Here is a 12,712-nt window from a genome sequence, read left to right as displayed (position 1 = left end):
AAATTGTTTTTGCTTTATGTGCAACAGGTTGTGCTTTCATTTTATTGTACTTTTCAGCCTAAAAAAACCATACCAAAAGACATCTCTGTTGCAGATATAAACAATGTCATATAAAATTTCTTCATTGTTACTCGATTTCCCCATTAATGTATGTTTTTAACTGTCTGCCAACCTGGAAACATTTTCTTGGCAACTCTGGCTGATTTGGAAACACTGAACATTTTTTCCATTCCTCTTCTGTCCGCATATATTCTGCCATCTGTCATGTTCTGGAAAACAGACAGTCTCATATCATGTTCTTTAAGGTTTTTCACATTCTCTTTTATATTTGTTACTTGAAATTGGTCCAAGGTAATCTTCAGTCTATAGCAACTGCTTAGTTAGCAAAGTTTAAAAATAGCATGCGTGTTAGTATGCACTACATGTACTATTGTAGCTGCTGTCATTATTATTATTATTATTATTATTATTATTATTATTATTATTATTAAATCTACAGAGACCTGGACCTGAATTATCTTAGCTCTTTTCTGCATAGTCTCTTTCCTCATTCCCAAGAGTCGTCCATTTATCTTCATTATCCACTTGTTCCAGTCTGCTGATAGTTTTAACCAGGAAACAAGCTGTATTAACTTTGCATAGCAATTCAGGAATTAGAATCCACAGTTCTTGGAGGAATAAGGCCAATGCACCAATAAAGATTGTACCTTGATTAATCAAATAATCTCAGTTTGCCTGAGCTGGGCCACTGTTCAGACAATTGTCTCATCACATAGCCCACTGCTTTTGTTTAAGCACTTAGTTTCTAAATAGATACTGAGATGCAACAGAGGAACACGATCAATTCTTTTCCTTCTAATCTGTTTTAGGGGCAGGAGGAAATGGATTTATTATAAAAGTACCCTGCGTTCTAAACCGCCCTGTGATCTTCGGATGAAGAGCAGTATATAAATTAAATAAAATGAATATGTAATTATTCTAGAAGGTACTTTAACCCAGTTGCTGAGCTCTTGGAAAACAGCTATTTACATCAGGGGTGGGAAGAAGACAGATTGGTATCTACTAGTAGACCTCTGGGTGATTTGCAACTAAAAGACTATTTTCTTCTTCGAAATTAGGCTAAATTCTAATTAAGAAAGCTTAGGGGAGGAAACTAGCAGGGGGGTTTCTTTTGTATAAACGAGCTGCAAACACATTCCTGGTACTTAAAGCAATTCCTGCACTGGTTAGGCTTGTGCTCAGAGGTACTATGCTCCTTAATTCACTTCAGTGTGACTTTGCCCCAAAGCAGCTATATGGTACCTGCTGGTGTAAGTTGGTGGACATTGGGGTTCTAATAAAAAGCATAGCAGATTTTGGATGTGCCATTCTTCATGAAAGTACTGAATGACTGACCCAGGAAGGTTAAGTCCTCTTGAAAATGAATTTGTCATATCCAGATTTTGTTGGATTACATCTCCCAGCCAGCATGGTCAGTAATCAAGAACTGATGGCACGTGGTCCAGCAACTTATGGAGGTTTGCAAGTTCCCCAGCCCTACTCTAGAAGGATTTCCAAGGGCCAGGGAGATGTTGAGCATAGCACGTCCTGATTTACTTCTTATTACAATTAGAGGGACGTGGGTGGTGCTGTGGTCTAAACCACTCAGCCTTGGGCTTGCCAATCAAAAGGTTAGCGGTTCGAATCCCCGCGATGGGGTGAGCTCCTGTTGCTCGGTCCCAGCTCCTGCCAACCTAGCAGTTGGAAAGCATGCCAAAAAGTGCAAGTAGATTAATAGATTAATTAACAAACGCCGGCTCCCTTGGCCTGTAAAGCAAGATGAGCGCCGCAACCCCAGAGTTGATCGCGACTGGACTTAACTGTCTGTGGTCCCTTTACCTTTTTACAATTAGAGGATTACCGGTAAATTAATAAATCTTAGGTCGAATCTGATCTCTCCCTGGGCAAAATCCTGGGAAAAAACAGAATCTGAACAAGGCCTGTGTTGAAAGGCTTTTACTGTGTGATTTTAGAAATTCCTGAAGATTACTTGCATCTTATTCTTTATCAGATGAGAGTTATAAGAAGAATTAGAAGATGAAGAATTTTACTAGAGATAAGTGAATGAGAAAACAGTTTAGATTGCAAGCTAAATGATTTTCTGATTTAAAGGCACCCACAGAGGTGACATGTGGCTAATAAACTATTTAACATTTGTAGCCCCCAATAAAATAAAAGGCTGCGTCTTTTATTAGAAAATAAACTTTTTATCAAAGAGGGATTAAAGGTAACTGTCATAACTCACAATCTTTAAATAGTTTTCCCTCTGTTTATTATTTCAAGATTGTGTGTCAGGCTAATCAACTGACAAAATGCTGTTACATATTTTACTGCAAATAATAATAATAATATTATTATTTTCCCCTGTACCCACAGGTCTCAGGGCAGTTCACAGGATAAAATTACAATATAAAACCACAGAATACATAACCCAAATAAAAACAGAAACACCCCCCAAAAAGAAAACACAAAAGGGCATTGGATGACAGTCACCCAAAGGCCTGGTTGAAGAGGAACATTTTTGCCTGGTGCCTAAAGGTGTATAATGAAGGCGCCAAGTGAACCTCTGGGGAGAGCGTTCCACAAGCGGGGAGCCACTGCAAAAAAAAAGGCCCGTTCTCATGTTGCCACGCCTTCTCAAACTCCACAGGAGTGTGAGATTCCAGGGGTCGAGGCGTTTACCCAGGGTTTGTGTTTCCTTTGGAAATGAGGCACAGTGAAGACTGTGGTATCTTTATTATATATGGTTTATTAAATTATATTAAATATAATTTTGAAATCTCTTTTTTTTTTTAAGGAAATGACCCATTCATGGCCTCCGCCACTTTCTGCTATTCACACACCTGGCAAAGTGGAACAAAACAAGTTTCCTTTCACCAACAAGGTAATTAGCTTTATCTTTAACCTTTACCTTCCTGCATTCTAATGAGGAACCTGAGCTACATGGGCCATATCCAGCACAGTAGCTCCCCTGGAACAATGGCTTTCTGTGTGCATAACAGTTTCCTGTTGGGGGAACCATGAGAACAGATTTGGGGGACATGTGAGGGGAGGAAAGAACGGAAGTCTTATTGTGCCTGTGGAATTACACATGCAGAGCATTGGATACAACCCTGTGTCTTAACTGTTTATATACCATCCGTGTTTCATCTCCTTTGGAGTTGAAGATTGAAAATATAACCAGAGAGCTGACCTGAATGTAGTATTTTGCATAGCTTTGCAACTTCAGATCTACAAATCAGGCCTTTGGAACATTTCAAACCTAGTTGTCGTGTGTGCATTTTCCTCCCCTCCTAACTTTAACTTGCATAAGACAATCTGCTTTTTATCAACATTCATTTAAAAATTATCCTCATGACTGGTTACCATAAATCTGCCAAACCTACACCATCATCTGCTGCTTCTACTCACCTCTTTGTAAATCTTCTGTCAAACCTCTGCCCTTTTTCTGTACTTCTGCTTTCTGTGTTATTGACTACTGCTACAGGCCAATGATTGTATCAGGTCTTGTGATTTGTAAAATATCAGCAGCACACTGTTGATTATAAATAAGTGTGTGGTTGTTTTTGTGTTTTTTTTTAAAGTTGTGTTGTGAAGTTGTTGCCATTCCAAAGTTGTGTATCTGAAGTACAGGAAGAGAGGCAATGCCAGAATAAAACCCCTAGCAGCTTCATACACTGGAACAGCCAACCACATTGGTTCATAAAGGGGAATAGCAAGGTAGAGCAAGAAGTAGGATAAGCAGTTGTAACAATTAATTAGAAAGGAGATAGGAGCATTAAAGTGTTTCCTATATTTGTATTGATGTGGTAAATTAACCACACATCTCGAGAAAGCGGTAGTTTTTGCTCATTTGTGTTTAAAAATATAATCTTGATTATGTTAGCCCTCAGGCATTTTGAACTACTTTTAACCTGTACTTCAGCTAATTGCTAGTCTGACAGCTTGAAATTTACACTGTATTAAATAGGCAATTAAAATTCCACAGGCTGTCATGGCTGCAGCCAAGCTTATTTGATATCAGTCTAGAAATCAAAGCTAAATAACTGTCTGTAAAAAATTCATTTTATTCCTATGGAATATGCTGTATAACAATAAAGAAAATTTAATGTCAAGTAGACTTATTGGCTTCAATTCAGCTGGGGACTCAGTGGTATGCCAGACATACCATTTGCACAGCTGGTTTTGTCTTCCAGTTCGTTCTTCAGCCACCCCTATGCTGAATTGCTTTTTTAAACTTAGGGGTTGGTGGCAAATATAGTCCAACCCAGTGATTCGGTAAAAGAGAATACAGAAATAGGAAGCAGCAGAAACAGCAGTCCACAAAGCCTTGAAGATCAAGGCAACTGAATACAGGAGTGTGTATCCTCTAATCCCAGTGGCAAACTGAACATTTCCAGTATTGCTCAATTGGGGGCATAAAGTTTCAATTTGTGGTCATTGTTATAATACTGGAAAAGAGAGCTCTATTCCATGTTGCTTTGCTTTCTATGTTCAAAGCTATACCGTGGTACCTTGGTTCTCAAACTTAATCCATTTCGGAAGTCCGTTCCAAAACCAAAGCATTCCAAAACCAAGGCACACTTTCCCATAGAAAGTGATGCAAAATCGATTAATCCATTCCACACTCTTAAAAACAACCCCTAAAACAGCAATTTAACATGAATTTTACTATCTAATGAGATCATTGATCCATAAAATGAAAGCAATAATCAATGTACTGTACTATAAAATAAATAAGACAGTATTGTAGATGTGCACTGATACCTGCATACAGGATGTTTCCTTACACACACATTTTTTGTGTACAGTGGTACCTCAGGTTACAGACGCTTCAGGTTACAGACTCCGCTAACCCAGAAATAGTACCTCAGGTTAAGAACTTGGCTTCAGGATGAGAACAGAAATTGCGCGGCGGCGGCGGGAGGCCCCATTAGCTAAAGTGGTACCTCAGGTTAAGAACCATTTCAAGTTAAGAACGGACCTCCAGAATGAATTAAGTTCTTAACCTGAGGTGCCACTGTATATGTTTTATTTTTAATGGCTTTCTGTAGCTATATGGTATTATTTCATAATAAACTTAATGAGCACAATTTTGCACCGTAGTTACATTATTTCATTTATTTATTTAGACTTAGGCTCCATCTTTCCTTTGCTATGGAACCCAAGGCTGGATCTACACTGACCTTTTTAACATTATTATAACGATATTAGCTATATCGTTCTAAAATGTCACAGGGCATACCACTAAAAAAAATGTTCATTACCTTAACGTTGTTCCTCCATAACAGCAGTTTCCCTTACTGCTTGGTTCTTGGTTGCTCTGCAGTGCTCTCTGGTGCCACGTTTTAATAATGCATTATTAATGTTCTTAGCAAAACGTAATGTGACCCTTACATTTTGAAAACCATTCTTTAACTCTTTCTTAATGTTATAAACCATGAGTGTAGATCCTCTCCAAGGCTTCTAAAACTCCAAACAAACATGATTTGTGTATGTGTGTGTGAAATACGAAAAAGAAATACTAATAATACCACTATAAGATTACATAAGTGATTCAGCAAACAACAGGACAGCAGGTCAGCAAAACAGAAGAGTAAAAAAAACCCCTCTTCAGCCAAATGCCTGGTGGGGGCGGAAATATCCTTGTTTCCTCTAACTATCTCTCTGAGAGTTGACTCTATTTACAAAGGGAGATTGCTTTTTTACGGTGCCACAACTTTAAGGAAATGTCCTCTGCACATAAACTTTGCCCTTCTATTTGAGGGACTTATTTTGTTACTGCTTCGGTTGCTGTTGCACAGCAAAGACCACAAGGGGCAACCCTGCCATGTCCCTCCACATGTTATCAGTCATTATTTTATCCAATCCATTTGCCCGATAACTGCTATAGATTGTGTAAATTTGTGTATTTCAGTTCACTAGCCTTTTGCCATGTTCTGACTACCTAACAGTTGTACCAGACATCTGCACGCCAATCTATCCAAGGCTTTAGAAACGTCTCATGAGAGTAAAGCTGCCAGTTTTCCTAATTTTCCTCCCATAGCTAATGATGTTTATTGCTGTCCACACTGACTCCCTTAGCTGGGGACATGGGGACATTACTGTAACTATCTTGACATTGACTTCTACATTTCAGTTGTCTACCTCTACGTTTCTGTTCCCCCTCTCTTATGTTTTCGTCTGAGTGTCCCTTTGACATCTGAATTTGCACATGGCAAAAACGGCAAGCCCTTTGAGCTCCTGTCTAGTTAACTTGGGAACCCAAATGTGTGTGGTTGTATGACTGATACTGTTCTCTGGAAAACCTGAAGAGAACTGATGTCTAGAGTGGCAGCCAGTTTTAGTTTCGTTGTAGTAAGAAGTTTATCTGTGTCCTGCACTCCAGTCTACTGCGTCATTGCTTTGCATAGTTTGCAGCAAAGATGACATGGTGTTAGAAGAGAAATTGAAAGTAAAGCAACAAATGATAAAAAAGAAAAAATACCCAGCTAAATACTCCTGCAAAATGTTTGAAGAAAAGGAGCAGAGAACTGGATAAGGTGGAGACTAGAGTTTGAATTGCACTCTCTTGTAAGTGGAGCAGATAAGGAAGATAAGAGAGACTTCAGTGAGTGCTTGTTCTTCGTGGCAGGTAAAGAAGCAACAGCAGTATTTGATCCCTTTCAGTTTGATGATGACAATGCAGATAAGAGAAGCATTCAGGTTTTGATTAATAAATGTGAAACATACTGCACGCAAAGAAGGAGGATTGCATATGAAAGGCACATATTTTTCACAATACTGAAAGTGAATGATAGAGTGAAATCCACAAGTCCACTTAAACAGCGTTAAATTAGTCCAACTCAAACCAGATTTACTGCTTGTTAGCCAATCAGGATATTTACATTGATATAGAAAAATAGGGGTGGTTGGCTTTTGCTGCTCAACTCCCCAAGGGACTGAGTCCCCATGTCCATGATCAGTCAGAGATGAATGTATGGAGACAGGATGAGGTGAAAGCAAGGCCAATCTTTATTTTTCTGTTGCAACAGAGTTCCCTCCCCTCCTAGCAAGGAGGCAAGAGAGACCCGGAACCAAGAAGAAACATCTCTTTTAAGGGTTTGCATTTTGGCATGGAGAAGGACATTGCCTCTACAAACAGTCAGAAATTACATCACACATAAGGTGGGGTTACTGTGGCTCAGGCAGGCCAAGGTGCGATATTCCTGAGGAACTGGCAAGTTTTACATAGTTCCAGACACAGTTTACACACAAAATAGCATTTGTAAGACAATCAGGATGCCGGTCAGATATCCCTGAATACAGAGCATCTGGGCAAACAATGGCAATTAATACAAAAGAAGTTCCTAGATATAGGAGAGGAATCCCTTCAGGAACTTCCCCTGATTGCTATCTGCCTACATGTTCTCAGGCAAGGGCGATTAAGGAGGCAGAGGAAATAAGTCTTCAGGAGAGCCAAGAGGGTTTTTGGATTGCTCTCTTGTACTGTTTTATACGTGGTTTATATACTTATGTATGTGTGTTTACCTTGTGCAATTATCAACATTTATTCTATATTTGAGACCTTAGAATTCCTATAACAATATACTCAGTCAATAAAAACAGTAAAATAGATACATACAAAATATGTTATACTATACATTAATATAATTAAAATTATGCTACTACAGAAACTCTTTGACATATACTTATAGATATCATCTAAAACTGTAAACAAGTTCCATAAAGGCAATTTAACAATTCTGGCAGCTTTTGTACATCACATAATATGAATAGCCAATATGAATCTTATTTTACTTAAAGGAGAGTTATTTCTAATCCCAACAATAAGGGGCTTGAAATAGTGGATGCTCAGATCTAAATACAAAGGGCGTTCCAGTAAAAAAGAAAAGAAAGGTGTATCATGTCTTCTACCTTCGAACATCTGGCTGGGCAATGTCTGGCTACCCCATGCTGAACACCACAGCATCCCTCAACCTCTGTCAACTGTCAGGCATTGTCTGCATTGGGTCAAAAGCCATGCCAACTCACATGAACAACTAAAAGGCAAATATGGAGGCAATTTCCCAGGAAGGACTGCAAATGTTTGATAAATGTAATTGAAATTATGAGTGCGCTCAATTGGAATTTCAGTTAGTAGGTTTTGATGTCAGGCCGTATTGAATCTAAGAGCCACGATTAATTTAAATTTGCTACAAGGAGTAATGATGTAAAAGAAATAGGATCAGTGGGATGCTCATACATATTACAAAGTTGTGTCTCCGGGAGTTTCTTGCTTATAAAGAAAGTATTCCATTAAAGGAAAACCCTACAGGTATCGCCCATGCTTCATACTTCCATCTTGGAATGTCCCAGTGGCTTTTAGTGACAAAGTTCAAAAGCAACTGGATTGCATGGAAAAAAGTAAGGTGATAGTCAAGATGAAAACGAGCCTTGTGTCAGCAAGCTGTATCCTCTGCCAGTTGCTGTGGCCCCAACGTCACACCAGGATCCACACGGACACCTGTGAATGTAATACCCAAGCCTAAGGTCTTTGGAATGTCAACTGGGAAAAAGAGTGTCAACACAGAGAATGGAGAGAGATGGAGAGAGAAAGGTCAATTGTAAAAATGTTGAGAGGAGAATTGTAGGAGGAACGGGAGTGAAGAAGAGCAGCTGAGAAGAAAGACAAAGGAAAGCACCGGAGTGGAAAAACCAAGCATAAAAAGGAAGAGGAAGGGACAGAAAGAACAGCCCTCAGCTGGTGAGGAATAGCAAAACGCAGCAGCCCAAGGAACTGTGAAAGTGACTTTCACCATCCTGATGAAACTGTGCTTGTAACTTACCGTGGGTTAGGGCTTATTTGTCTTTTTCCTGTATATTTGCTAGTTAGTTAATGCTATGACTCATTTAAAATGGTAAAGATTAGTATATGTACACCCACTCGCACCATTGACTCTAATGCGATTGCCAATCTGCCCTTCCTCATCACAGAACTCTGAGGCATTACGCCATCCCTCATTGCTGCCCCATTGGGTTCTGGTGGTCAAAGAGTGAATAACCCACCCGCTCCAACTACCACTTTCGCAGGGCCATTAGTTGTCCTGTGAAGGTGGGGGAGGGTATTAGAGACTTTTGGTAGACCATGCAGATTTTCATAAATTCCAGGTTGGGTGTGCTTACCACAAATTATTCCTTCCTTCAGAAAGCTTCACCACCTCTTCCAGTGGTGATTAGGCTGCCCTCAGCAGCCCAGCAGTATTCCCTTCTAATTGGGGACAAAATTCCCAGTGGGAATGATGTTGCACCTTAGGGATAAAAGCTGGCTACCCAATCCCAATAATGCCCCAGGGAATGGAGCTACATCATGGATATAGTGTTATTGTCATAGGATATGCTGTCTCAGGGGACGCGGGTAGCACTGTAGGTTAAACCACAGAGCCTAGGACTTGCCGATCAGAAGGTCAGCGGTTCAAATCCCTGCGATGGGGTGAGCTCCCTTGCTCGGTCCCTGCTCCTGCCAACCTAGCACTTCAAAAGCATGTCAAAGCACAAGTAGATAAATAGGTACCACTCTGGCGGGAAGGTAAGCAGCGTTTCCATGCTTCTCTGGTTTGCCAGAAGCAGCTTAGTCATGCTGGCCACATGACCCGGAAGCTGTACGCTGGCTCCCTCGGCCAATAAAGTGAGATGAGCGCCACAATCCCAGAGTCGGTCACTACTGGACCTAATGGTCAGGGGTCCCTTAACCTTTACCTATGCTGTCTCAGATTAGAAGGGACTACTACTGAGCTCCCAAGGACAGCATGGCTGCAGCTTGAAGTGGCTGCAACATTTTTTTTCCTTGTAAAAGTAGAAGAAATGGAAAACCCTGGGCCATCTCAGCATTAAAGGTAAGTTCACCGCCGACGCCCATTCCCTGCTCCATGTTTGAAAATTCACCTACCTCCCAATATTAACCTACTCTTCAGCAAATGTTTCCACTAATATAATTTCTGAAAATCGCTGGGCCAATACTTTGGACCAGCACTTAAAAGAAGCAGTTCTAAGAGAGCATGCCTGCTTTCAAATAAATCACCATAAAGTTGCCAGTTTCCAGAACTATTTCATCTATGCCAGTAGTGAATTTGGGAAAATCCTGCCGGATGATATGAATGCTAGGCAGTGTACATTCAACACACCTTTGACAGGTTCAGACTTTTAAAAAATCAGTATCGCTTCAGAGCTATACCACAAGGTGACTCAAGGCAGACATTTTAGGGAGGATTTTTTCCCATGAGGAAAGGTCAGGCAATAACATAACGTTTGGCTAGAAATGTTCCTAGAAGGAGTTCCTAGACAGAGGGAGGAACCTGAAAATGAATAGAGAAAAATGCACACCTGACATTTCAGAAATAAAATACCAGGATATTTCTTACCCAAAGAAAGTCAAAACCAAATTGACGAGGAGCATTTTCTAGCTATTTCATCCGCTTAAGAAATCATCTGTTTTGTTTCTGCTATTTTCAGTAGTGAAATTCTGGTAAAATTATTTTGGGTGGAAGAGAATCAGAGGGGCCAATGTCCCCACCTCGCTTAGAAGCTATGGTCTAAGGTGCTTTTTGAATTTTGGGAAATTCAGAATAGTTGCCACTATAAAAGTGGGGCTGTTTCATTTACTCTGAGGGCCACCCTTATAGGGGATAGCACCTGAATATCTACAGAAAAACACACTTTTACAGGATAAATGGATTGTTCTTCCTGTAGCAAATTTTATTTAGTAGACAACTGTTAAATACCCTTCTGAGTTACTGAAGCCAGCTTGTTGAAAATAGACTTTCACAATGTATATGCCAACCTTTTGTTAAACCTGAAATGGTAGGGAAATCTTGACGATATGGATGTCATAAAAAAGAATGGCTTATGAAAACTTGGAGAGGATTTATTTGATAGCAGACCCAAAGGATTTAACAGGTACCACATGCCATCTTTTTGAGAGAGAATATCAGGGATTAACAGTGCAGTCTTCATCACATCTATTCAGAACTAAGGCCCACTGAGTTCAATGCTAATTATTGCCCAGTAAGGGCATTAAGATCAAGAAATGGAACTTTCTTAGTGTTGGTGGCACTGCTGTTGTGCAGTGCAGTTCCTGCTGAAATATGAAAGACTCCAACTGTATTGGCATTCTCCCAGCTTCTGAAAATGCACTTGTTTACACAAGTGTTCCCTTGATATCTCGACCTGAGTCTCCTGTTTTAATAACTGTGTTCTCTTAATGGGATTGTTTTAATTCATATTTTATATTTTAATGTTTTAATCAGATTGCTTTATGGTTCAATCTGTTGATGCTGTATGTTTAATTATTCTGTATTTCAACAATATGCAAGCTGTTTGTATGATTTAGAAGCCATCTTGTCATTAAGCAGTATATAAGTTAATTACAGTGGTACCTCTGCTTACGAACTTAATTCATTCCGGAGGTCTGTTCTTAACCTGAAACAGTTCTTAACCTGAGGTACCACTTTAGCTAATGGGGCCTCCCACTGCCGCCGCGCCACTGGTGCGCAATTTCTGTTCTCATCCTGAGTAAAGTTCTTAACCCGAGGTACTACTTCCGGGTTAGTGGAGTCTGTAACCCAAAGTGTTTGGAACCCGAGGTAACACTGTATTATTATTTACTTCCAAGTACGCATGCTAATGAATCACTGAAATAATTTGATGAAAAAAAGTTGTTTTGGTTCATGAAACCATTTTTCCTTGAATTACTAGGTCAATTCCATGTATGTTTGGCTGAAACACTGCAGGTTTAGATGCAACTAAAATAGAGAGCACAGCTCAAAGTCCTAGAAGAAAGATTTGATTTGACTGATGGATTTGATTTATTATATTTTTATGCTGCTTTTCATTCAAATGAATCCCAAAGTGGCTTGCAAACAACAAATAATAATAACCTAATAGAACATAATAGAATATCACCAATACAGCAGAAAGCATATGGAATAATTAGCAATTCATCAGTGAAACAATTACAATATATAAAACACTGTTAACAAAGCAGCAACTAAAAAATAAGTCAACACAGAGTCTCTCTCCTCTCACAGTTCTTCCTTTTGAAACAGCTCCCTTAAGAACAAGGCCAAAATCCCAAAGATTTCTAGGAAAAGTCAGCTACCTAACAAAGTTTACACTCTCTAGAGAGGTTTGACCATTGTCGGTGTCAATGTGTTATGAGTTAAAAGGACCAGTAACAATTCAGTGAATGCCAAATAGGTAAAGGTAAAGGGACCCCTGACCATTAGGTCCAGTCGTGACCAACTCTGGGGTTGCGGCGCTCATCTCGCTTTATTGGCCGAGGGAGCTTCCGGGTCATGTGGCCAGCATGACCAAAAATTGCCAGAATGCCAAATATATAGGATTAAATTGTTATAGAAAGGCTAGCTTGTTGTACGTACCATCAAACTACTGACAGCTGTCTAACAAAACTATATTCAAATAGCAAATAGATTTCAAATGCCATAAATCTAGACGTACAATATGGTATTGGGCAACTCACCATATCTCATCCTTAATTTCATATCTGTGAAATGTGAACCACAGTAAACAGTGAGAAACTGTTACTGCTTTTGCAAATTTAGTGATAGGGTTTGCTATAATTCTAACAAAAATATATTAAATATATTCTGCTCTGAAGAGGAGGCAGAATTTAATA

General features: G+C 39.5%; 1 protein-coding gene and 1 long non-coding RNA gene across 5 annotated transcripts in view; one reads left to right on the top strand and one right to left on the bottom strand.

Moving 5' to 3' along the window:
• The window catches only part of AFF3 (ALF transcription elongation factor 3), a 216,280-nt gene that overhangs the window by 109,173 nt on the left and 94,395 nt on the right, over positions 1-12,712 (top strand). For 3 of the 4 annotated variants that reach the window (XM_053384183.1, XM_053384182.1, XM_053384181.1), the window contains one exon: positions 2,837-2,923. The exons of the other annotated variant lie outside the window; for it this stretch is intronic. In XM_053384183.1, coding sequence (XP_053240158.1) covers positions 2,837-2,923 — 87 coding nt within the window. The remainder of the gene's footprint in view (positions 1-2,836; positions 2,924-12,712) is intronic. 4 annotated transcript variants of the gene reach the window in all.
• LOC128411775 (uncharacterized) overlaps positions 178-12,712 on the bottom strand; it is a 30,816-nt gene continuing 18,281 nt past the window's right edge. The window contains exons 2-3 of the long non-coding RNA XR_008329912.1: positions 3,451-3,661; positions 178-269 (exon numbers count right to left, since the gene is read on the bottom strand). This is a non-coding gene — a long non-coding RNA (uncharacterized LOC128411775). The remainder of the gene's footprint in view (positions 270-3,450; positions 3,662-12,712) is intronic.

This window comes from Podarcis raffonei, chromosome 4 (assembly GCF_027172205.1).
Source record: "Podarcis raffonei isolate rPodRaf1 chromosome 4, rPodRaf1.pri, whole genome shotgun sequence".
NCBI lineage: Eukaryota > Metazoa > Chordata > Lepidosauria > Squamata > Lacertidae > Podarcis > Podarcis raffonei.
Note: the sequence above shows the minus strand (reverse complement) of the source record. Positions and strands in the feature narration are given on the sequence as shown.